At 48.8% G+C, this 27,091-nt stretch overlaps 1 protein-coding gene across 1 annotated transcript in view; it reads right to left on the reverse strand.

The window, feature by feature from the left end:
- The window catches only part of ELAVL1 (ELAV like RNA binding protein 1), a 39,386-nt gene extending 16,528 nt beyond the window's left edge, over positions 1 to 22,858 (reverse strand). Inside the window, exons 1-2 of the mRNA XM_084276491.1 lie at positions 22,823 to 22,858; positions 11,338 to 11,521 (exon numbers count right to left, since the gene is read on the reverse strand). Coding sequence (XP_084132617.1) covers positions 11,338 to 11,509 — 172 coding nt within the window. The 5' untranslated portion in view covers positions 11,510 to 11,521; positions 22,823 to 22,858. The remainder of the gene's footprint in view (positions 1 to 11,337; positions 11,522 to 22,822) is intronic.
- Positions 22,859 to 27,091: the final 4,233 nt, after the last annotated feature.

Consider the following 27,091-nt stretch of genomic DNA (forward strand, 5'->3'; position numbering starts at 1 on the left):
ACACTGTACATATTCCCTTTCCCTAACACAGAAGTGAGCTTCACACTACAAGCAGTTCAGCTTTTTTGTCTGATTGAAAGCCCACTCTGTAAACCCCCTCCAACTCTCCTCCTCTAAACACACATCTTCCTGCTTCTGACTCCCTTGTCCCTGTGCTAACACTGTCCTTGAGCTTACACATGCTCCCAAATGCCTGTTCCCTGAAGCACACAGAAGCCATGCCCATACCCCTTGGCTCTCTATTGGTTTTGTCTGAGCAAAATTCTGTACCTTTCCCACTTCTAACTTGATACAAACCAGCCATGGAGCAACCTGTATAAAGGGGGTTGAATGAACAGAGAGCATGGACCTTGTGGGCTTTACAGAAACAAACACAGGTTAAGAAAAGCAGGGTCTTGAGGAGGGGTGGGGTTACAGCAGTTATCAGGTTCTCTCATGTTGGCTTATGGCATTTGACAAGGAGTTCATATGAAAATCCAGGAATTTCAGCCCTGTTCACTTTTACCTGCCACTATGTAAGAAAATACCCATTATGCTCTAAAACAACCCCAACACTAGAACACAGACCTTCCCTCTCACTCTGTTCTCAGCACCTCTAAATTACATCAGGTGTAACATGACTTTACAGTCCTGAGGGCTAAAACACGCCAACTCACACAAATTTGACCCCATATTAACTTATCTTGCTCTAAATACTTAATACCATCAGTCTCAGGCATCTCTTGTCATTCAGTTACTGGTTTTCATCTCATCCAGGCCAGGCTGACATGTGACAGTCCAGTCACTGCAAGAGGCATCTTCCACCCTTCAGCCCCTCACAGATCACTCCAGGAATGTTCTGCTTCACCATCTCACTCCCTATTCCCCTCTCCTCAACAGCATCAACCACCTTCCTCCCAGGCCATGCCAGAAAACATAAGAAATCAGCACTTAACACCACATTATTATTTATGTCAAATGTTTATGCCAGGCAAAGAGATGAGTTACATGCTTTTATCCTGATGCTGAGAACCTGCTAGAAACCTGCTATGCAAAAGAAGGCTGTGCTGAAAAAGTTTTCCAGCTATTTTAGTAGACAGTAATTAAAAAACCTTTTAAAAAGTTTGCATATACAGAAACGCAGATGTACTCAAGAGACAAAAGATAAAAGAAGAAACAAGTAGGTCCTTATCTGGATGAATAATTAACAAAGTGACCATAAAACCTAGTTTTAAGCAAACTACCCCTTCAGCAGAGAGAATCTGGTTTTGTTTCCATGACAAAAAGCCCTTTCAGGAGAGAGGGCACTCTTTTCCTTCTGTGCATCACTTGGCTTTCCATCCATGTCCTCGCTTCCTTTCCCAGCTCCCCAGACACGCTGCTTCAGTTACCAGCTCATTTCTTATTCCTTCCCCCCACACACACTGACTGACAGCTCTACTTGTCATTGGGAAGTCTCACAGGGAACTAGAGCTGGGTCTTATTTTCCACCTGACTACAGAGTAGCTGCCTCTCCCCTACACACATACACACACCCCCACCCCCAGCCTGAAAGTGGTAACACAGATTCTCCCAATCCTGTCCTGAAGGAAACCCAGATTTAGACCTGGATCTTTTTACATCACAGCACCTCAGTCTAAAGGCATTTTAGTTCAGTGTTTGTTTTATCAACTGGGGCATGGTACTGTGAGATTCAATTAGAAAAGCTGAGGTAACAAACATAGAACCTCCCCAAACATCACATGGAAGATGATGCAGCATCTTGTGAAGAGCTGGGTTTGGGTGTTGGGGTTTTTTGTGTGCATTTGGCTTTATAAAATGTGCTGGGAGTGATAACCAGATAGCTTAAATATGACAGAAGTGTCCAGAAGTACCACATCCAAACAGCAGGCATCAGCGTGCTGAAAAGGCAGAATTCAAAGCAGCAACTATAGTTTCAGGAGATGAGAACAGGTTCAAGTGCTCAAATGCAGCTTGTGTGGGCTTCTAGTCCAGTTTCACTACCATCACATCACCCCTGAGAAAAAACCAAGCACCCTTGCACTTCCCCAAAAGGGTTACGCCAGTGCCAGAGCACAGCAAGGTGGGCCTGGCAGAGCAAGGGATCAAGAGGCTGTATTCCAACCCCTGAGACAAGGCTGCACTATGCATGCAGCATTTTCAGTCTCCCAACACCCTAACAGCCAGGAAAACAGGCAGATGGGTCACACAGCAGCCTGGCTAAGCAGGGAACTCGTGGCAGAGCTCCAGTGCAAACAGGCGACGCACAGGAGATGGAAGAAGTGATGGCCTTTAGGAGGAGAGGTTTAGGAACGCTGCCGGCTCAGCCTGGGGAGCGCTGGAGCTCAGCTGCAGCTCAGCCTCCACAGGAATGCAAACACACAGACAAGCAGGATCAAGGCAAACAAGAAAACTTCTACTGCTGTCTCAGTGGAACGTGGAAAACTTGGGAGAGCTGCTGAATAGGGCATGATTTGGCAAGTGGCACAAGGTGCCACCTTCACCTCCCTCTGCATCAACTGACTAACAGGTCTCTGCTCTCAGTGAAGGGCTCAAGGAGAAGGGCCAGGGGATGAAGATCAAGTCAGGGACTAACCAGTCAAACTTGCCTCATGCAAGTCACTTTCTAAGGGTGTGTGACACCAGGTTAGTGTCCTCACCAAAACCACTATCATCTCTGGTCACAGAAATTGGAAGAGATCCCCAAAAACTGCAGGACAGCAAGTGCCCCATCAACCTTCAAAGGAGAGACCCAACCCACCCCTCTCACACCCCAGACCCCCAAACCCCTACACTCTGCACCATGGCTGCAACAAGGAGTTTGGCATGGATCTATCCTGAGATCTGCTGGTTAACTTCTTATCCATGACCTGGAAGAGAAGATGGGAGTGTACTCTCCTCAAGAGTGGAGAGGACACTGAGTTGGGAGGAACCTGGCAGGATGCTGGACTGCAGGGCTGCCACCCACAGAAACATAAACATGCTGGAGGAACAGGCCAATGGGCACCTTATGAAATGCAGTGAGGACAAATGCAAAGTCCTGATTACTGGAAGGAAGAAATCCTGGTCACATACTGGGTGGGCCCCTGCTGGCTGGAGAGCAGCTCTATGGAAAAGGACCTGGGGATCACAGCCCAGAGCAAAGCAACGTGGAGCCAACACACACTGTACTAACAGAAATACAGCCCAAAGTCAGGAGGAGGAGAGCATCTCCCTTTACCCCACATCTAGAATACTGCATCCCATATTTAGTGTCCCCCAAAACAGGGAAGACATGAATAAATTGGAGTGAGCTCAGCAAAAGGTCACCCAGATGCTCAGGGACTCAAGCATGCAGAGCTTTACAAGACCAGATGGGATAAAGTCCTGAGTAACCTGGTCTGACCTCGTACCTGACTCCACAGGACTAATGTCCCATAAAACCACAGCATCCTATGAGCCCAAGTGACAGAATGAGAAACCAAATATTCTGTTCATCTGAGGTTCTTCCAGTCCTACTAAGACAGCCTGCCACTACTCCAGCTAATTAGGGATGATGCCACAGGCCTCAGCATTAGTGGAAGGTTTACAGAAGGTACAGGATCCCACTTCCTCACAGTACTTTCTCCCATTCATGGAGGCATTTTTAAGTGTTGTGTTTATTTCTAGATTAGTCCTTAAACCAAAGCCTGGAACTACCAGAACTGCTACCCAGCTTGGAGCAGGCTGACAGCTTGCAGTGGACTAGTTATTCCATCAGACATTTTTGGAAGCACACTCTCATAGACTATTTTTAATTGAGTGAAAACTCATTTCCATAGGTTTCCACTAGTTTTCTTCTGTCTTTTTCTGTCCACTGGTCTCAGGAGATGATGCTGATTTCTACCTCCTCATGTCCTTCAGCCCAATGTTAGATTTGTTCCACATCATAACTTTCACTTCTTCACTATTCTAAATGCCAACTTCAGAACCCAAAATGTTCTATATGCACTGCTTGGCTCAATTTTGGAGACAAGCACTTGCTGTTTGTTACCCCCTTGGCAGGTTTTATTTTCATACTACAAGGTGTCCTTACAAGAAAAAATAAAAGGAAAAAAAAAAAGCCAGTAGTCTCTTGAAGAATCTTTGTCAAAAGATATTTGTGGCTGGAAGCAAAAACCTCAAGTATTTAATGACTGATCTGCAAAACTAACAGAAGAGTATGATTTCCCATTACAAGTCTGTGCTGACCAAACCCTATCATCACAACATTATACTGGAGTTTTGTATCCAGTTCTGGGCTCCCTGGTATATCCCATAGTTTTACATAGGGTTTACAAAATAGAAGCAAGCATCTTCCCCCCCACACCACCAAATAACTTCTTGGAACTTCAATTCATCACCTGAACTACTTTTTACAGTTCTGCTTCAGCTCCAATTTAGTCATAAATGCTGATGAAAACTCTCACAAGTCATGCAAACACTAGGAGAGCACTGCAGAAATCCCACATATTGATTGTGTCAGGCTGGGCACAAAGCTTGGACTAGCCAGAGTCTGGCCTTGAGCCTACCCCTAAGACACCCAAGAAGCACCGTACCCTTGTACAGCTGGACCAGTCAGGGCAATGCTACACCAGGAATCACTGCAACCTGCTCCATTTACACTTTAAGCTCACCCTTTGTACAGAACCAAAAGTTTCAGCATCTACTGAAGCATTTCCATGATGTTTGTCCTTGTTTGAAGCAAAGCCTGACCTTCAAACAACTCAGGCAAACGTTACAAACGACACAAAGTGGCACCTTCTCCCTTTGCCAGATCAATGGCATTTGCCTTGAAACAAAGATGAGGACAAGCAATTCCAGCAGACATTTCCCCAGGAAAAAGTCAAAGCTCCCAAGCTCACTTGGCATCGGTCTGTTCTTTACCCCAGCTCAGAGACAGCTCCCAGGGATCTCCAAAAAAAGTTGACCATATGCTATAAGTAACTGCTTTACATCCTGAAAACAACAGGTATCATTTTATGGGCTTCATTTAATAAAGCCCTTCCACATCCTTATCACCTCTGTATCTTTTCTTTACATTTTTTCCCCCTTTTCATTTCCAGAGTATTTTTCCACTGAGATTTAAGTTGCTCCAGGGCTCTTTTTCCATCCTAACTGCCACCATCCTAAATGCTGTGAAGTGAAAAGGATTTGTGAAGTGAACAACAGAAAATACCAGGCCCAAAATTGTGTATGAATACCACAGGCTGGTTTCCTGAAGAAGTCTTTTGGGCAACTTTCTTCATCTGTGGTTGGAACAGAAACCTGACTATTCAAGATGCTTAAGGCCAAAAAACCTGTTCCCCCCATCTCCTTAGGAAGAAACTTCAGCTTTCAAATAATGACGCTTCTTTTTGGTAATGTTTGGCACTGCAAATGTTGCAACACAAAACAAAACCTCAGCAAGTGTTCAGAGTCAACACTCTGAATAGGTTAAGCTCAACTGAATTGTTACTCTGCAGTAACAGCCATTCTCTTCTGATGGAGCAGCAGCCAATGTTCCAAGATGATGTGGAGTAACAACTCCCACTAAAAACATGCTGAGAAATATTAAAGTATAAAGGAAGATGTTACTGTATGTCTCATTTTTATGGCTTGGGACAGGAAAGAGAGGATGTCAGCTTTAGTACAGCAGAGCACTTCACACAACAGCCAGGACAACTGTGCTGCCCTTTTTGACTTTATGTGCCTGTGTGTCGTAAGGAGGAACACTAACCATGAATATATTTAACTCACTCTGTCTCCAGACAGAGTAAAAGGATACCCAAACACTGCAGGGTCATCTTCCATTACACCAGCCCTGCCATAAAGCCCTCAGAGAACACTGCTGAGGTCCCTCAGGACAGCAGCACGACCACCAGCTGCACCAGCCACTCCCCCCAGCCTGGTACCAGCTGCAAACATCCCCATGGTACAATCTGTCCCCAATATCACACCTTTGGGTACTTCACTAGTGACCTGTTGGACTTTGTGCTGCCCATCACCAACCTCAGAGCTTGGTTTTCAGACCAACCACAGGTCCTCTGCTTGGTGACAGGTCCTCCAGCAGCAATAAGGAGATGTCCCTGCCCAGCCTAAGTGGGAGACCCCAGGCACTCCCTGCTGCCTTGCACCCTCTTTTTTCAGTCAGTGCCTCTCATGTCACAGGGACAGCTGCTGCCCTGACTGCTGGAGACTCTGCAGCACGTCACCACCACTCCTGAGGGCACACAGACTACCCACAGCCCCCAGCTGCACTGCTGTGCCTGTTCACAGCACCCTGGGAACCAGGCTCTAGGCCAGACTGTTACACAGGCCTGTCCTAAGCAATAGCTAAGACAGTGTTTGATGAAAGTTCCAACCTCCAATTGACCACATAGGTCTGACAGAGCTCCTTGTCAGAAGCCAAGGTCTCCTACAGCCATCCTTTCCTGGCAGGAACTATCACTCCAGCTCCTCAAAAGGGTTCCCAGGAGTTCACTGACAATCCCAGAACTTCCCAGTACATTGGAGCCCAGGAACTGCTGCTCCTGCTTGCTGTGCTCTGAACTCACTTAAGGAACCTCAGCAATCTTGACACTAAGTGTGTTCCCATACCTTGCTAGACCTCCATTATCACCTCAGAGGTAGTTTATACAGACAACCTGATGACAAAGAAAATTAAGTGAAGCTGCCAAAGCTAGAAAGCTGCTAATACCTTCAGTATTTGGCCACTTTGTCCACAAACCATTTGCACTTGTCATTAAGTTAGCTGCCATGCCTAGGCATTCCTGAGTGCACCTTTAAAGACACTGCATACCACCAGATGTGATTAAAAAGCTTGGGTAAAAATCCAGGGGTAATGATGCATTCCAACGACCTGGTTAACAGAGAAACTGCATAAGCAATTCCACAGTTGTTTTCCATGCAAAAAAAAACAATGGCAGCCCAAAAGAATGCTGAAATACTTTCCACAAAACAGGAACACTGAAGAATTCTGTTTCTAGACTAGAGTAGAAGAGGAGGCTGAGGGGAGACCTTATCACCACCTACAGCTACCTGAAGAGAGGGTGCAGAGAGGTGGGCAATGGTCTCTTCAGCCAGGGGACAGGAGATGGGACAAGGGGCAATGGGCTCAAGCTGCCCCAGGGCAGGGGCAGAGCAGATGGGAGGAAAAAGTTCTTCCCTGGCAGAGTTGTCAGGGCTGGAACAGGCTGCCCAGGGAGGGGCTGAGTCCCCTTCCCTGGGGGTGTTTAAAAAAGGGGAGATGAGGTGCTCAGGGATCTGGTTTAGCACAGGATGGGAACGGTTGGACTTGATGAGCTTAAAGGTCTTTTCCAACCCTGTGATTGATGGGAGTCCACTGCACTAGTGAAATGAAGAGACCCTTACCCTGTCATGGGAGCTGCAGAGCTACCTGCTGCCTTCCAGCATCTGAAAGCAGTGCAGTGAAACCTTCCTTCCCCTCCTGCTTTAACAGCTGTGAAGGACACAGCTATTCATTTCTTTTCAGCTACATGAAATTTCTGTGGAAAAGCCACATCAGCCTGAGACCCTGGACACACAGGAAAAGTCTAACCTGACCCTTTCAGAGCTTTTCAACAGCTGGGCACCAACACTTCAGCAGGGGAAAGAAGAGAGAAACTAAATACAACTTACACTGAGGTCAGGTGAACGTTCAGCTTTACCCCTTGGTCCAGGACTGAAAATCTGTGTACACCTACACACACACAGCAGATGAAGGGCAACCAGGTTCTCCCAGAACATTTACAGCTATTGAGCAGCAGCAGCTACACTGTGCACAGACATCCTGACACAATGAACCATCCACATCTGTGCTGCAATAAATCCCTAGAAGCCCAGACTGGTTTGGGTGGGAAGAGACCTGAAAGCCCACCCAATTCCCACCCCTGCCATGGGGGGAACTCCACCCACTAGCCCAGGGTGCCCAAAGCCCCATCCAACCTGGCCTGGAACACATATTCAAATTCAGCAAGATGAGAACAGCACAAAGGCCTGAATTTCAACAGTAACAGATACTGAAGGAGGAGAAACCCTTTTAAAACATTCCCCTGCAAGAGAAGTGATTCTGTGATTCTGTGAAGTCCAGCACAGCAGGTCAGCTGGTACCCAGATCCCAGAATCTGGATGTCCCAGCAAAGTCAAAGTCCTCCAACACAAAATACAGTACAGGACATTTCTTCTGTTAAATCATCTATGGTTGGAGGCAGTGGCTCAAGGAAGAGGCCACAATGCTGTACATGTTGCTGGGTACAAAGTCAGTGCAGAGCAACTGATGTCAGTGCTAGAGGGCTACAGCCTGACCTGTGCAGACCAGACAACCCCAGAGCTTCTCCCTGCTCTCAGCTTCATGAGCCAGCACCACAGGGAGAGGGGCTTTCAGCCAACCACTCACAAGCCTCAGCAGTTACTACAAAAGGCCAGGAGATGCAACAATGAAAAGTTACATGGCAGGGTGGCCATATCACATTGGGAAGTGACCTTCTCATGTCTCCCCAGGCTCCAGGTGCTGAGATATGGCTAGTGCTAGTCTTAAAATCCAACAGAAAGAACAGCCAACACCAGTCCTACAGTTCTCTTACTAAAACCCTGGATGTCCAAGACACACTCACCATAAATCAAGCACAGTGAGCAACAAGCAACAGCCCAGTATTTGCCCACTGACCCCAAGTACCAATTCACCCCTCACATGTCAAGCAAAGCCCTGTCTGAAGTGCTGAGGAATGCAATGCAAACTGGAGGCTGAAGAGACCAACACCCTCAGGAGGAGCTGAGGGACCACTGCACCCTGTCTGGTGCACAAGCTTCTCTAGGTTACTGTAAAACACAGGAAAAGAAGTTATGCCCCAAACAACAAAGGTGTAGTCTTACCAACTGCTCTAACACAAGGGTACTCAAAGCAGAACATGCACAGAAGGAAAGCAAACTGACACTATAGTTTGGTGCTTCCTCCAGCCTCCCACAGCATTCACCAGCACCAAAAGAAAGGGTAAGTAGTCTGGTGGTTTCAAAGTTTCCCTAAACTCTATAAACACAGTTTAGTGCTTGGAACATAGCTGAAACAAAACCAGTGTGATCATGATTAAATACTTTGTTCTAATAAAAAAAAAAGCTTTAGTTTTTCAAATTGATTCTTGAATCAGAAGTAATCCATGTCCAGAAAGATATGGCTTGTTCAATAAGTCATTAAAAACTGCACTCCAGGCAGAAGACATCTTCTACCCTACATTTCATTAACAGAGAATTGAGAAAAAGTATACATAATTATAATGCTTGTTTTTCATAAAAAATTATCAAGCAGACATTGATTTTAACTCTGCAAATGCAGTCAATAAAGGCAACTCCAAAGATAAAATTCTTTGATTTCACAGAATGTCACAGGGACACCAAAGCTGTGACTTCACTGAAAAGAACTACACTGATCTAAAAAGGGGAGGTTACCTCCCTCCTGTCCAGGCCACTCAAACCCCACTACACATTACATGCCAATATCATGACTTACCTGACCTCACAGAACGCAAGGTCAGGGAGCTGAACAGGTTCTTCTGCAGCTCTAGTTTCCTGCTAGTCTGCCACAGGGTCAGAAAACACAAGTGGTGGCACAAGGAAAGCACACCCTGCTGTAAGACTGTTCTTCAGGGGGCAGCCCAACATCAGATCTGCTTAGAGCATGGTTTGACAATACAGAAATACTAATGAAAAGATGAAGAGGCAGGAAGAAAAGCAAAAGGAAGATAAAGAGGAAGAAAAGCAGTACTTTTAGAAGGTTCTCAAAGAAGCCAGTTCTTAGTTACTGATACTCCAGAAGTATCAGTAATTTGGAGAAGACTAGGAATTGATCTTCACAATGTTGCAAGTGAATGAAAAATCAGGTAGCAACAAAATGAAGTGGGCTGAGGTACAGAGCCATGCAGAATTAAACACCTGCACTTGCTCTACAGAAGCACAAGGACTTGTGGGAGGCACCTGAGGACTCTAAACAACACTAACAGGAGTTATATGTCTGATTCCTCAGAGGGCTGTTATGAAAAACCACAAAGCACAGAAGTATGTGTTTTGGACTTTGAACTCCCCAGCACCATCAAGTTCCAAGTTAAAGTTAACCAGGCTTTACTGGGGTGTTCAGTGCTCCAGGGAACAGTACTAAGTAGCCTTTCAAGCTTCAGGCTATGGCATCTCTTGCTTCCCACTTGAAATACCCTTACCTCCCCACACAGGTGATTTTGCACTTACTTGAAAGTCTAAGGGGTGGATCAGCCTGACATTTGATGCCTGGCTTGCTATTGTTCAAAGCAAGTGGTCTTATTTCCTTGTAAAAGTAGCCTCCAGAGCAAGCCCCTAGTCCTAAGCATCCCAAACTCTATGACATCTAGGTTGAACACTCAGCTATTGAAACAGGCAAAGAAATCAGTAATTGACTTGATCATTTTTACACAGACATTCTATAAGCAGAGATTTAGATTGATGGCTCTCATGGAACACTTCATCTGAAATATTAGGGATACTAGAGACATAGAAGTCAGGGAAGCCTTTCAGAAAGGAAATCCTAAGGTTTTTCAACATTTGGTTCTTATGTCCTCACACATATAAAGTACTGATGCCAGTTAAGATGAAACACATGAGAAATCTGTGTGTGTTATCAGCTTTCATGCAGTTTCTACAGACACTGAAGTAGTTTCACATCTGGTTTGGTCTTTACAGAAACAACCCTCCTCTCCCACCAAAGCCAGAATTCTGAAGAACAAACATCATTTGCAGATGAAAACTTTGAACAGCACAAGGATTAAACATCTTCAGATCAAACCACAAGCTCCTGCAACTAGATACAGCTTCAGGAACCAGTTGCTCAACCAGCATTTGCTCGTTTTCAAGGAGACATTGAGTTTTTGAACAATTCATTCCTCTTTTCAAGCTCTCACTAACAATCATATTTAAAGCACTTACAAGTTAAATTCCTGAAGGGTGATAAGACCTACAACCATTCCAGACACACACCACACCTTTCACTTACTGATCAAAATCAGATCAAAAAGGGTTGTTTGCATATTCAGAGACCTGGTTGAGTTAAAACTGTACAAAGAATAAATAAGCTTGGCACCAAATTCAAGCCAGTTTTAGACAAGCCTATTGGTGTTCAAATTTAGGAACTACTCTTCTTGGAATTCTTAGCCATATACAAAATAGTCATTAATTTAGGCTTAAGCTGGCTATCTTCCTAATAATCAATATCTAGTCTTAGCATTACCAGTTACACATTTGCTTGCCAACGGGTTTGATTGCCCACACAAACAATTACCATTTCCAGGATAAACTGCATTCAATTAAGCATTTCCTGGCAGCCTACCAGAAAGTGAAGATTTCTTCTCTACCAGACTGTACCTGCAACTTTGTCCCGAATGAGTTTTGCAGATTCCACTTCGCCAATACTGCTGAACAGACTCCGTAGCTCATCCTGTGTCATGTTCTGAGGGAGGTAGTTCACAATTAAATTTGTTCTACCAATATCGTCCCTGCAATCTTCAGCCATGTGATCTTCATAACCATTAGACATTGTATAATATATCTGCAAAGAGAAAGATCCCAAAGTAAGTTCTCGACCTTGGCAGCTCAATAAGCAAAACTTCCTCCACCTGAACCCAAGTTTTAGTGTTTATTTTAAAGCAACTGTTTCAGCTACACACTTCTTCCACGCCCCAAACAAAACGTTATTGGTTGGGAATTCCAGGACAATTCATTCTTTCAGTCTAAGGAGCATGACATTTCACAAAACCAGGCACTGTGGGCTCTGAAGGAGGTTGGGTTTTTACCTTAATTAAAGCATCCAGATTCCACACACATTCCTGGTAACACCAAAGCATCCACAGCAGCAACGTTCAGAATCAGGGTCCCCACACCCAAGAGTAGCCAGAACCAAGTTTGTCCCATAAAGTCACAACAATATTTAAGTATGAACCTGTTTCAAATTCAGACTCCACCAAGGGGCATAAACCCACTTATTTTGGGGTGAAATTAAGGCTAATCTGAGGGGACTGAGTTTTTTCTTTACCTCACAGTTCTGACTACAGGAATACCACTGGGTATTTGGCTGCACATAGCTGAATCAGCAACACTTGCTTAGCTCAATCAGCCCTTGCTATACTGGGTTTACCAACTCCATAAATCCAGATTCCTGGCACTGGATTTCCAGAACGAAGGTAAACAAACACTTCACCTGGTACAAGAGATCCACCTACTGAAAAATACAAGCCCCAGAAGTTTAGCAGCAGACTTGCAACTCTTAACTCCCTTCTGTAAGTTTAGTGTAAACCTTCCAAGTTCACCACAAAATCAGCTTCTCACCGCATTGCTCAGTCCCACCGCAGAAGAATTACCACAGGTTCAAAGAGTAACACGTGATGCTGTCCATAAATGACTAGTAAAACTCCTCTAGTTGCAGTTTGCTTGAAAGCTGAGCACATTATCTGAAGCAGGTATCACTAGCACCCACTCTTGCCTGAAGGGACAATCCATCTGAGCTGAATTAGAAGAGTTTGAGATGTTATTGCTTCTCAGCCACCAGTAAAACATCAGGTCAGGTGTTCAGAGGATGCAAAAGCTTCTAGAAGCTCATCTCAGTGCAGCGAGCCAGCACTGCTACATTTGGATTTATTTCTGCATTAAAGGATGGGTCAGAAGCATTCATGTAACCACACACACTTGTCAAAGAAGATTCTGAGTTACAACCATCAACACACCAGCGTATAGATGCCTGTGAAGCTGCAGCCACCGCTGCCCTGTGTGCTGAAGGCCTGAGCAGTAGTGGTGGATGCAGGTTTATCTTCCAGTTTGGGCTCAAGTGGAAGATGAGCCTTTCCAGGCAGGACATTGCTACTGACAGTTACAAGCTGAATAATGGAGAGGGTCCCAACAGGAAGTCTGGAAAGGGAAAGCTGCCTGCTGGAAGGGACTTTCAGCCCCTTCACCAGGGACTGTTGTCACAGTTGGCAGTTATTTCATGCTGCCTTTTTGCAAAGGTCAGATTTGCTTAGTGGTAATAACAGAGTAAGCTATTTTACAGTAAACCCCAACCAGGCTTATATGTTTATTTGATATTTAGCACCACACAAAGTCAATCTTTTTTTTTCAATGTGTTGAAGCACTAACAGCTGGCAGCTTATAGGAGAGGTCTTGCCTCCCCATCACACTGGTTAGCCTTTTACCCCCCCTTTTTTTGCAAGGCCCAGCACCCTTCTGCCCACAAATTGATCCCTTTGTACCATAAAAGCAACTACACCAGGAGAGGAACACTTCTGTTGTGTCAGCAGTTGTGATCAGCTCTCCCTGCAGCAACAGAAGCACTGGACCAAACACCAGAGTGCAGAAGAGCAAGAGAAGAGGCTGCACAAGGGAAGAGACTCCCCATCCCATCACCAGATGATTCACTGGTCTGCATCAGGAACACTGTGGTCAGCAGGAGTAGGGAAGTGATCCTTCCCCTGTGCTCAGTGCTGGTGAGGCTCCACCTGGAGTAAAGTGTTCAGTTTTGGGCCTCTCACTACAAGAACAACATCGAGATGCTGAGGTGTGTCCAGAGATGGGCTACAAAGCTCATGAAGGGTTTAGAAGACAAGTCTTATGAGGAGCAGCTGAAAGAGCTAGGATTGTTTAGTCTGGAGAAAAGGAGGCTGAGGGGAGACCTCATCACTCTCTACAACTACCTAAAAGGTGGTTGTAGTGAGGTGGGGGTCAGTCTCTTCTCCCTGGAACCTAGTGACAGGACAAGGGGAAACGGCCTGAAGTTGCATCAGGGAAGTTTAGGTTGGATATTAGGAACAATTTCTGTACTGAAAGGGCTGTCAGATATTGGCCCAGGCTGTCCAGGGAGGTGGTTGAGTCACCATCCCTGGAGGGGTTTAAAAGCAGAGTAGATTCTGTACTTGGTGACATGGTCTAGTGTTGGACCTAGCTGGGCTGGTGTCATGGTTTTATCCCAGCTGAGAGCAGAGATCCACGCAGCTGCCAGCTCTTTAAAGGAAAAGAGCAGGGGAAGGGGGCAGGGGGGTGAGGCAAGGGAAGGAAAAAGGAAGGGGCAAATAACCCCAAAACCAAGAACCAAAGGCCCATGGGTTGGGATAAGGATAGTTTACTAAAACAGCAGAAAGATAAAATATAACAATGCTGACAGGACTTTAGAGCAAAAAAATCTATGAAACTGTTGCTACACAATGCAGTTTGTCACTGAACCCACAGCTCAGGCTGTGCCACCCAGAGCCAGCCTGGAACCCGACCGTCCCCCAAAAACCACGTGTCCCAGAGCCGCCCCCTCCTCCTCCCATCAGCCCCCTTTAGACTGAGCAGGATGGAATTGGCATGGAATACTCTCTCTGGCCAGTTTGGGTCACCTGTCCTGGCTTCATCCCCTCCTTTCTCATGAATAGAGAAATAGGAAAAACTGAGAAAGTCCTTGACTGTCTGACAGCAACTAAAACCATCAGGGTGTTATCAGCACTGCTCCCATTTTAACTCTCAAACACAGCATTCCATCCGCTGCTACAGAAGAAGTTAACTCCATCCTGACTGAAACCAGGACAGCTGGACAGACAGCTGGTCTCACTGATCTTCAAGGTCTTTTCCAAGCAAAACCATTCCATGATTCTATAAGCTGTCAGGTTGTCTCTGCTGCACTGTGGAATTAAGTCACTGAATACACATTCCCCTCAGCTCTTCCTGAGCTGAGCACCACCTCAGACAAGTTTCCTTTCCAGATGATTCTGTTTCAAGTTTGCTCTGATGGAAAGCAAGTTTGCTTGCCTTGTTCCTGTACAGAATTCAAGCCCTACAAACACTGATGAGTATGGAAGCTGCACAGCACAATTAGAGCACTGAGTAAGCAAAGGAAGATACAGATTTTCCCAGCACTGGAAGCAGAGTCCAAACTTCCTTCACTTTAACCAAGTCATGATACAAATCCTCCCTGCTGTCAGGATTCTCCTCCTGGCAAGCTGAAGCTGCAACTATTTTAATGCTTTCCAAACCAAAAAAACTTAAAACCACCCCAACTATTTTCTTTACTCTTCAAGGTATATCTGCTGCCTAAACCTGAGGCACCACAGCTCCACTCCAAGCACAGGACGCTCCCCAGCACACGATGATGGAAAGTCACCAGAGGGATACCTGGCATTAAGCAAAGTTGACAGGAGTTTGGCAAGTGGCTGTTGACTTTAAATCATTTTCCCACAGCTTCTAATCTCCCTGCCTGCCATCCTTACCATCTCTCCCCCCACGATAAACCAGGAGTGCCTAGGGCATTGCTGGTTCAGAAACAATTAGAGCTGTGAGGGAAACCTTCCAGATGCTTTTCTTCAGATCATAGAATCATAGAATGGTCTGGGTTGGAAGGGACCCCAAGGATCACAGAGCTCCAACCCCCCTGCCACAGGCAGGGACACCAACCTCCAGGCCTGGAGCTACACAAGGTTGCCCAAGGCCCCATCCAACCTGGCATTGAACACGTCCAGGAACAGGGTACCCACCACAAAGCATGGGCCAAAGCATGCAGAAGCAAAGGCACAGTAGAGAAGAGGAAAAGAAGCAGAGTGCTGATAAAGGAGATGCTCCTTTCCTCCTAATCTTTCACCAAGAGCTTACACAATCTACTGCGAGACTAACACTTTCTGGGCATCCTGGAAGCTAGTGGGAAACCACTTCCTCCACTGGTGGTGAAGAGTTCTCATGGCAGACAGCATAAAAAAAGCCCCTGAAGAACTGGGTCATGAGCCAGCAGTGTGCCCCAGGGAACAAGAAGGCCAATCGGATCCTGGGGGGCATTAAAAGGAGCATAGCCAGCAGGTCAAAGGAGGGGATCTTCACCCTCTGCTCTGCCCTGGAACTGTCCAGTTCTGGGCTCCCTGGGATAAGAGAGACAGGGATCTCCTGGAGAGAGTCCAGCAGAGGCTGGATGATTAAAAGGCTGGAGCATCTCCCCTGCGAGTAAAGGCTGAGTGAGCTGGGGCTGTTCAGCCTGGAGAAAAGAAGCCTGAGAGAGGATCTGATCAATGGTTATCAATATCTGAAGGGTGGGACACAGTAGGAAATGGCCAGCCTCTTCTCAGTGTCTGTGGGGACAGGACAAGGGGCGATGGGCTCAAGTTGGAGCATAGGGAGTTACACACCAATCTGATAACAACATCTTCCCAGTGAGGGAGCTCTGGGACAGGCTGCCCAGGGGGTGTGGAGTCTCCTTCTCTGGAGAGATTCCAGCCCCGTCTGGACACCGACCTGTGTGACCTGTCCTGGGGAGCTGCTTTGGCAGGGGGTTGGACCTGATGAGCTCTGGAGGTCCCTTCCCACCCCTGTGACTCTGTGAGTTGTCAGCTTTCACATACTGAAAACAATTCCAGAAGGAAAAGTCATCGAAAAAGGTGCAGATAAAGTGAGAAATGCTACATAAGAAAACAAGAGGTTTGTTCTACTCTCACTGAAGCATTGTGAGGAAACCCCCTGATCTTTCTTCTATCAGTATTCTGGAGGTGCTCATGTTCACAGTCAGACACTTTCTACCTGTTTCAAATAACGGTCCTTCACCAACAGCCAGCTCTACCTTCTCAGGACTGGACTAAAAGCTCTTCAAGATACTTCCCCCTGCCCTCTCCCTCACCCCCTCACCCCCCCCCCCAAATGCTGTGCTGTGACAATCACTTTCTCAAAGGTGCATAAGATCCCAGAAGGTTTCAAAGAAAAATGACACAAATGCTTCTGGCAACAGACCAAGAAGAGCTTTTGCCAAATGAGACACTCTCTCTCCAGCCAGAATTCCAGGATACAGCACCATTAAATCTTTCTCTGCAAGGTGTTTGCTAAGAAGGAAGACCTGTACAAATCAGAGGAGATAATGTGAAATAGGAACACTGGAAAGAAAGATAACTGACCAGGCAAGAAGCTTTGCAAACCTGTGAGCAAGGTGAAGTTATACTAAGGCACCAATTCACTGCTGGGATCACAAACTTGAGACACCTGAACAGATGACAGATGATAATGTGAGCATTTTAGCTACTGCAGAACTTAAGATGGCAAATTCTTCGGGAGCAACGAGGTCTGTGCTCCTCTCCATGCCAGTGATCAGCACCTTCCTTAAAATCCAGGCAACTGGTCTTCTCACACCATCAACTGACCTGTTCTCATTCAAGCACTACAGCTCTCCAGGCTGGGAAAGCCACGCAGCGCTGCAGATGCACAGGTGAGCACTGACACTGGCTGTGCTGAACACAAGGTCAGAGCTACCACAAACACACTGTCTTTGCTGTCAGAAGCACACAGACCACACCAACATCTGCCACTTGGCCAAAGACAGCCAGATGAAGGCCCTCAAGTATTGTCTGGGGCACCTTCACTGGCACACTGGAAGCTGGCTGTGCTGAGCAGAGTGTGGTTCTCAAACCACAGCCACTGACCCTCTGCAATGAAGTGTGAGTTACATCACCTGGGAGAGGCTGTGCAGAAAGCGCTGCAGGAGACAGCATCTCAGAGTCCCTCAACTGATGAAACCTCCTCGTTGGGTTAACACTGGTGATGAACAGGGATTCTGCATTGAAACATGGGACACGGTCAGAGTTCTGCTGGTGAGCCACCTTGAGCAACTTGGACATTCATACCACAAATGAGGGGAAAAGCATTAAGTTTAACTTAAAAGGTTATCCTAGTACATAAACACACAGTATAGCTCATGTGCTTCAAGACCTCAACTCAGATCTGAGCCACATGCTCAAATCACAGGTGATAACACTTAAGTTCTCCTCAGAAATATAAATACTTTAATTACAAAGTAGCCTGCCTGTGTTTGAGAGATCCCTGATACTGTTTCCAAAAGGCAAGTCCATGACCATGAAGGAAGAACCTTGAGCTCACCTTTCCTTGCTTGTTATGCTTCCTTATTGGCACCTGACTGGCAGCTACTGTAAGTATAAATCTTATGTTTTGTTGCAACAGCCATCCTCCTGGGCTCTGAAGCGTGGTGCTTCATAGGATCATAGAGTGGTCTGGGTTGGAAGGGACCCCCAAGGATCACAGCGCCCCAGCCACCTGCCACAGGCAGGGACACCAACCTCCAGGCCTGGAGCTACACAAGGTTGCCCAGGGCCCCAGCCAACCTGGCCTTGAACACCCCCAGGGATGGGGCACCCACCCCCTCTCTGGGCAGCCCCTTCCAGCCCCTCACCACTCTCTCTGGAAAGAACTTCCCCCTAAGATCTCATCTAACCCTCCCCTCCTTCAGCTTCACTCCATCCCCCTTGTCCTGCCATTATCTCCCCTTTAACAAGCTGATTCCCCTCCTGTTTCTCTGCTCCCTCCAGGGACTGGGAGGCTGCAATGAGGTCCCCCCACAGCCTTCTCTTCTCCAGGCTGAACCAGCCCAGCTCCCTCAGCCTCTCTCTGTAGGGGAGGTGTTTGGGAACATAGGAAAATTTAAAGGCAAAAGGGCCTCACTGATCCCTTCCCCAAAGTGTACTGTTACCCTGTATTGTCCCCCAGCAATCAGTAAGGCCAGCATTCTCTCCCACATAGCTGTCACATCTGAATTCCTCTCCCCCGCACCCACAATATTTTGAGCGAACAGGAGAAATTCAAATTCAATATTGGATTTGATTCGTTTGGCATTTGTAGTTTCCACCTCCCCAAGAATGAAACCAACCCAGCCCAGTGAGCCATGGTCACTTAAAAAATAAGTATGTCTTAAGCAAGGAAGGTTCTTTTGCACTGAAGCTCTGAAGCATTAGGACACACAAGGTGCTTCACTTGCACGTGCCATTCCTTCCACACTACAGATAAGTTCTGTTTGTCAATCTGGCAAGAAGAGATATTCCTTTTGCCTGCCAGTCCTTCAGATTTTTCAGAGTTAACAGAACTCATCTTTTATTGATTCTTCTCCCCGTTTGCAAGCCTGGAATGACGACACTGCCCTTTTTGTCCTTAAAACTGAACTGAAGATTGCAATATTGTCAGTTCTGATAACAAAAAAATCTCTCCACACCAGTAGTGGCTGTTACTAAAATCTACTACCCCATCCAAACAAACTGTATTTCCATACACTAAATCAATGATTTCCAGTATCAACATATTTTAAGTTTATCTTTTTGTTTTGTAACACTGGGCATAAACTCAGCATCAAGTGAGCTGCCAGTGGAACAAACCTCACCTGCCCTAATTCTAATATTTTAACAAAGCAGCTTTATATGTTCTTCAATAATGAGATTTGTCTAAAAAGCATGTAAACACTTCTCTTTGTTTTCAGTCATGCCCATATGATGCCATAATCAAGGTAAATGTTTTTGTCAATGCTTACATTGCCTTTTTTGAGGCCAAAAAAGAAGCTGCTGCAGTCTTCAGAGGAATGACCTCATTTTATCATCCATCTGATGAACTATACTCAATTCACATGAACAAAATTAATCATAGTTAGGACGCTGTCAGAAATCAGATACAGACCAGCCATAACTCCCTTCCACTGCTGCTTTAACATGACAGGGAGAGTCAGGGCCTCCCAACAGCATCTCTGCTTGACATGTATGAACAAGGGCCCTCAAACTACGCAGCTGATGCTCAGCATCTGCAGCTAGATTTGAAATATCCCCATCTTTCAGGGTTAGTAGTCAGCCTTGACAGAGAGAGCAGGCTGCACAGCTCTGCTCAGAGCCCACGTCAACGCACTCCTCAGTTGCTTTGTCCTTGGGTCAGAGATGCTGACAGTTACCACCGTAACAGAGTTCCTAAGCAGAGAAGACACAGCTGGAAGACTGTCTGCAGCTGAGACTCTCTCCTCTTCCACACTGCTATTTTGTAAGTGGCAGGTCTGTGATAAGCAGGTACTATAAAAAATAAGAAAAAACCTAAACATAGTTACCTTCCTTGTTCCAGACAGCATCAGACTGCCCAGCAATTGCTTATGGAAATTTTTTCATGGACAAAAACCATCTGGAGACAAAGCCCCATGCTGTGAGGGAGCTGCTCTTTTCCCATGTGCAGGACACTTGCCATAGGTGAGAAGAATTGGACATCAGAACTGCGGATTCCAGACACATTCTGCCAACAGCTGCCCCACGCACTGATCCATCCTCAAATCAACAGCTGGTACTTTCACTTTGATGGGGCAGGAAGGCAAGTGAAGTAACAGGAGGAGGAGACAGCATCCAACTCGTTCACCAGCACAAACCAAGTAGCTGAAATTCCACCTCTGAAGGCTTGATGAGACACCACCACTTGCTACCACACGCCTACAAGGAGGAGGCCATGGAAGCAGTGGGGGAGAAGATTATACTTTGTACTTACTATGCCACTGCTACTAACGTTAGAACCACCCCAAAGTCACATAGATGAAGAACAGCTCTGCCTTGTCAGCATAGCTAATTTCCATCCTACCCTCCCCCCCCCAAAGGAAACCAAAACAAAGAGGTTTAAAGATCTATTTTTGTGTACATCACCTACTTACAACACCACTGTGTGATCAAACAGATCACTCAGAGCAGCGGGTCGAAGCTCGCAGGCACCTACACAACAGAACTACCCATCAAGAAGCAGCACACTGATCAATCCCAATAGAAGGCAAAACTTCACACTTCTCAACTTCACTGAGCTATGTCACTCCTCCTAAATGCTTAAGTTGGCAGGAGTCCCCTGCAGCTGCCTTCCACACTTGTTCTAAAGTACTTGGAAGTGTAAAGTGAACAGCTTCTCTAAACACCTTCCTGAAGTCTGCAAATACAGCAAGTTCAGTTTTCTGTAGCTAAACGTCTACCACCTTCACAAGTGGGTTACCCACAAGACACACGGTCAGCACAGCATCTAATATTCTCCTCTTACCAATTTACAGAGGGCTCCTACCAAATACACAAGAAAGAAGACAAGAGACCAAAGCTTCAGGAAAAAAAGCAGGCTGGCAGCACAGCTGAAAGGAAGAGATTCTGAAAGCAAAACAACGTGTCTCTGGCAGGTCCAGACACTGAGGGGCTTTTTCAGGGAGGAGAAGGTGACAGAACATGCAAGAACCAGCAAGCAGAAAACAAAGTGCTGTACCTAGAAGCACAGAGCACACCTCCTGGTAAGCCAATGTCAGGACTAGACACTGGCCAAACTCAGGCAGGGTTAAGAGAGGTGCTATACACAATGTTCATGTTTCCATTCTGACTGTGCTTGCCACTACTGCTGTGCCCAAAACCACGGCACCACGTCAAGACACCTCACATCCCAAAGCGGTACAGCCAAGACCCCTTCACTTGGTGCTGCAGAGCCACCTGCACCAGGGCTAAACAAACTAAGGCTCTAAACTCCCTCTACAATACATTTAGCACCAAGACCAGCTAAAGAAGTTCCTGTCCACACTCCAAGCAGACCAAGGGGAGAGCTTACTGCAAGTGCAGGTCACAGTTCCATAACCTAGGACTGCAGCACACTGAATCATGAAACCACAGGCTCATCGGCATCATTATCCAAATACAGTTACACTGTTTCAGGACAAGAACTAGGCCAGTCAGAGAGTCGTGTATCATGCTGCACAGACTTACAAGCTCTCCCAAGGCATCAAGGCTACTATCTATCACACAACACCAGCATAAGCTGAGAGTCAGCAGAAATCTAAAAAATATCAATCATAGGGGCTTCATAAAGCCTACAGAATATGTGTATCACCTCAGTTTTAGAGAGATACACAAGTCAGAGGACTCTTCTTTCTAGATCTGTGTCATCAAAGTGGTTAAAACATGAGCAGAGAGGCAAGAGCCAAGTGATGGGAACAGTCAACATCTACATTCAGGGCATAAAGTGAAAAAGGGAACAGAAATACACAGACCACAAAAAGCAATTAAACAAGTGATCAACAATAAGCAGTAAGAAAGGGAATGAATCTCTACCCTTTCCACTTCTTTACACCTTTATTTTTCCATAGACGCCTCTTGAAGTGGCTCAAAGGATCCCCAGGCAACTCCTTCATGCAACAACACACGCTTCCCTCCTCAGCAAGTCTCAGGTAGCAGCCTCTGCCCACCAGACAATGCCACTCCACTAGCCAGCACTACAAATACAGCAGCCACTACAGGCTTCCACACACCTACAGAGCTCAGTGGCCTTTCTCAGGCCACTGAATGCCCCTCCAAAACACTCCTGCCTCTTTCAACGCTAAATAAGCGTAAGGGCCGTACTCCGAAAAGCCTCCCCCCGAGTACTAACAATAGCAGGCTGCTGCTTCAGTCGTGATTTCTTCCGGCCGAAAGCACTCGGCGCAGCATCACTCAACCCCGTTCCCAGCCGGCGCAAATTAGCACTGATATTACCTCGTATTGTCCGCATTAGCAAGCCCACCCTCAGACACTGCCAGTCAGTAAAGACGGGCCACTCTTAACGAAGGTGGGAGATTTAAATGCTACGTCCGCGCAGACACGGGCAAAATAAAACACGGAAGACAACGACATCAACCCGACAAGAAAGGCTCCGGGACGAGGCGCGGACCCCGGCGGCGCGTTTGCCTCCCGGGCCCGGCCCCTCCGCGGCAGCCCGAGGCAGCGAGACCCACGGCCTTCTCGCCCAGCAGCGCGGGGCCCTCGGGCCCCTCCTCCGCCGCCCGCGCCTCATCCTCCTCCCGCCGGCCCTCGCGGCCCCGCAAGCCGCGGGCCCGGCCCCCGGCCTCCACTCGCCGCCCGGCCGCCCCAGGCCCGCGCTCCCCCTCCGGCCGGCCCCTCCCCGCCGCAGGCCCCAGCTCTCCCCCTGCAGGCCCAGGCCTAGCGGCCTCCACAGCGCGGCCCTCGACGCCCGCCCGCTCCCACCCACCCGCGCCGGCCTCGCGGGCACAGCCGGGGGCTCCGCGCACACCGCTCCGCAGCAGGCTGCGGCCCGGCCTCACCTGTCGCCGGCTCGGCTGGGCCTGGGCAGCGGGAGGCTAACGGCTCCGCAGCGCGCACAACAAGCCGCTCGCAGCGCCGCCCGCCACGCCCCCGCCCCGCCCGCCGAGCCCCGTTGGCCGCCGCGCACACGTGTCCCGCGGCCCGTTGGCCCCGCGGCCCGTCCGTCAAGCGCCGGCCGGGGGCGGCCCCTCGCCGGGCGCTGAGGGGGGAGGGGCGCTGCGCGTGCGGCGCCGGTGGCCTGGCGCGGGGAGCGGGGCCTTGCGCGGCCTCGGCGCGGCGCGGCCCGTCGGGTCGGGTCCGGCCGGGCTGGGCTGGGAGGTTCGGCGTTTCCCGGTGGCCTCTGAGGGGGGAGCCGGAGGGCTGCGCCAGCGGGCCCGAGGGGAGCTGCTGGAGAGGCCGTCGGCGGGGGGCGGAGGAAAGCGGCAGGCGAGACGTGGGCAGTCCCCGCCGGCACGGGTCGGGGCTCCGCCCGCGGCCGGGAGCTCAGCCCGTGCCCTGCCGGCCGCGGCCTGCGCCGCTCGGGGGGGGGGCGCTGGGAGAAACGCGCCTCTCGTCCCCGTCGCTCCCGCCGGCCCTGGAGAAGGGGAGCGAGCAGCTTTTCCCTGTAGCTTCCTTGAGCAGAAGGTGCAGCAGGACGGCGCCCGGCTCCGGGCCTGTGCTCAGCACCCTGATGGGTGCAGGCAGGGGAGAGCAGTGCCAGGCACGCCTGGTCAGCTGGGAGAGCGAATTGTTCCGAGTACGCGAGGTGCGAGTAAGGACCCGCAGGGGAAGCTGTGGTGGTGGGCGGTTTTCTGTGCTCTAAGTGCCCCTGCAGTGACCTCAGGGGTTTTCTCCCTGTCCACTGCCAGGTGCTTTCTGGTAGCCAAGGGCACCCCTTTATATCTGAACCCATTTCCACTGCACAGGAGGAGTCTGGAGCTGTAAAATCACACTGTTCTGCAGGAAATGGATCTCTCTTTGCTATTAACACCGTACCCTGCAGTAACACCCCCGGTACAAAGCAGTGTGCTTTGTGTGTGACATCCTCACAGGCTTGGAAGTCTGTAAATCCTCTATGCCTGTCAAGGTACCCAACTTCAGCCACAAGTATTGAAGCATTAGAACATGTGATGTTACTTTTCCTGTGTTGGCAACTCGCAGTTTGAAATTTATTTAGCTGAGTAACGTAACTAAACATCAAATCAACACCCCTTTCTCTAGAGTGGAAGAATGTGAGATCCTGCACATACATAGAAATATACAGGTAACTAACAAACTGCTCCCTCCACACCCTGCTGCTCCCCTTAAAGTTTCAGTTCTTACTGCTCTAGGCATATCCAAACTGCATCCATTACCAGCTTCCTCCAATTCAAATTAGTAAGTCAAAGCCTGAGAGAGTTTGACTCGATGATCCTGATGGGTCCCTTCCACCTCAGTGTATTCTATGGTTCCCTGATCTCACCTGGATAGGAGAACTTGGCAATGCAGCAGCAAAGCTGTGTGGCAGAGTGTGCATCCTGGGATGATTCCTTGCACACGTGTGCGTGGGAATGCTATCCCTCGTAATAACGACACCAGAATGCACATGGAAAATCACATGGAAGATGCAAATATATTTCCTCTGCCCTATCTTGATGTGGCCTCCGGCAAAGCCTTGTGTAGTAAATTCCCAACAATTGCACCGATAGCATCTGGTTTATCTGCCCAGACGCCTGTTTCAGAAACACTTCCACGCTACACTGGGCTCCTCATCTTGCATAGGTCCTGACCAGAACAGCCTCACCTCTCCCATAGTCCGAAGGGCACGGTATGAAAGAAAACACGATGGTGATTGTCATTAAATGAAGGAGGTTAATAATTAAGAGATGTTAAAAACACGGTGATGTTTTGTGTTGGGCTTTTTCCCCCCCTTTATCACAGCTCTCAGTACCAGATGGGGAATCCTCCCATGTAAACTCCAAGCCTGACAGGTCTGGAAATATCCTCCAAGGCCTCATAAAACATTAAAGATGTTTGTGCATCTGTTACTTGCTCATGCTGCTACGTGTGCCAGTCACACTGTCACAGTTTTGTCACTCACATCCAGGGCAGCTTTCTGTTGGTCCAGATCTTGGCATTTCCCTTGTACCGTTCAGGTTTTGGTTAAGCAATCCCGCTCTTGGGCCTAAGCTGGCTCTCAGACCTCCAACGATTGGAGATCACAGGCACAAGGCAGCGCTGAGCTTTGACGCCTTTATCTCATAACTGCACCTTTGCAATCTCATCGTCTATCACCATAAACAGCATCATTTAAAGCCGTGACGGCAGTTAGACAGTATTACCCTATTAAGCTGTACATCAGTCCTTAAAGAACCACCTCGTTTTGCTGACATATTGACCGGCTGGCGCAGTGTTTTGGCCCAATGTGGGAAGGAAGCTGGGCTTCCCTGTACGGTGAAACACCAGAAGCGACACCAGGCTCTTCGCCAGCATCTCGGGTCCCTTTGGGCACAGTGAAACATGGGCAGAGATCATGGCTAATGGGGCAGCACCGTTTGGCAGAGGGGGCCTGATGAGGCAGGGAATCAGCGTGAGGGGAGTTCCTGACGCGGGCCCAGGGCTACAGCCGGCAGTGGAAACAGGGGAAGAACCTCGGGCTACGGGAGGGGCTTGTGGCAGCGCTGCCGCACAGCAGAGCGCGGGAAGGCGTCAGGAGCCCGCCGACCGCGTCAGGAGCCCGCCGACCTCGCCAGGCTGCGGGGCAGCGCGGAGGCGGCCAGGCCCGGCACACTCGCACCGCCGTCGGCCCGGGCACCTCCGCGCCGCGGCTGTAGCTACGGCTCTATCCGCTCCTGCGCCTCCTTGCCAGAGGCTGCCGGGGCACCGGGCAGCCCGCGGGGCAGCCGGACAGGACCGGACGCGACACAACGCAAACGCCGGCTGCCCGCCCCGCGCCGCGCGTGAAATGGCGGCCGCAGCCGCGGGCACGTAGCGGCGAGGCGGGGGTTGGCGCCGACACGCCCCCGGTACGCCCCGCCCCGCCGCGCTGATCCCTGCGCCCTCAGGGTGGGTAAGATGGCGGCGGTGGCGGCTTTGAAGTAGCCGCTGGCGTAGTGTCGGTGTGTTGCTCTCGGGCGCCCCGGCTCCCCTCGGGGCGAGGGTGTGACAGTGCCGGGGCGTTCTGAGGCGTCTCTGCCCTTGTTAAGTTTATCTCCCTCCCAAAAGCTGTGCTGGCTCCAGCGCTGCCTTCCCTTCCTGGCCTCGGTTACTCCTTTCCTTCCTTCGGGGTCTCACATGGTGCTTTCATTCCTCCTCATGCTGTGCCTAGCTAAGGGCCACCTTCATCACCCTCCCCTGGGGCTCTCCTAGCTAAAGGCCACCTTCATCACCCTCCCCTGGGGCTTTCTCCCCTCAGGGTCTCAGCCTCTGGGCTTTCATTGTCTTCTGGCTCCCCTGCCTCTTCAGCAAATACCTGGGCATCGCTGTCGGGCTTTGCTCACCTCATGGAGCTCTTTGCTCATCTTTTGGTTTGTTGATAGACTTAAGGGCTCTTGTATTGCACCGTGTCAGCGTCCTTCCTTATGCTCTCCTCATTCTTTCCACTATCCAGTCCCTGGTGTGTTTGTACTCCAGCGTCATTTCCTCACCAGAGGTCTGGTCTGGTAGCAGCCCCGTGGCTGGAGCAGTTGTCCTTTCCCAGGCGTTTGCAGGAGGATGGAGTCATACTCGGTCTTTCTCCCCCATGGGAGTTCCCTGCTGTATGGTCAGGTGTAACCGCTCCCTCCACTCTGCCCACGCTGTCATCAGGTGAGTCGTGTCACCTGGGGTGTGTTTGTCTCCTCCAGTGAATTGCAGAACTTCTCTGGCCTTTCCTGCCTTGCTCAGAGAAGGCTGGTGGCCTGGGTTCGGCTGGGATAGAGTTAAAGTCTTTCCAGCAGTGGGTGGAATTCCGTGTTTGGAAGTTCAGATGAGAGCAGTGCTGATAACACCCTGATGTTTCTAGTTGTTGCCAAGCAATCAAGGACTTTCCAGTTGTTCATATTTCCCTGCTAAGGAGCTGGGAGGGGACACAGCAGGGACAGGTGACCCAGACTGAAGCTATTCCATGCCAATTATGTCATGCTCAGGATGAAGGGGACTGGTGCAGGAGGGGCAGGCAGCTCCAGGACCTGTGGTTTTGGGGAGGGTCTGGTGTCAGGACAGCTCTAAGCTGTGTGGTTCAGTGAGACACTGCACCGTGTGCCACCAGCCTCACCCATTTTGCTACAAAGCCCTGTTATTGTTGGATCTATCACTCTGCTACCCCAATA

The sequence above is a fragment of the Gallinula chloropus genome, assembly GCF_964237585.1.
Source record: "Gallinula chloropus genome assembly, chromosome: 28".
In the NCBI taxonomy this organism is placed as follows: Eukaryota; Metazoa; Chordata; class Aves; order Gruiformes; family Rallidae; genus Gallinula; species Gallinula chloropus.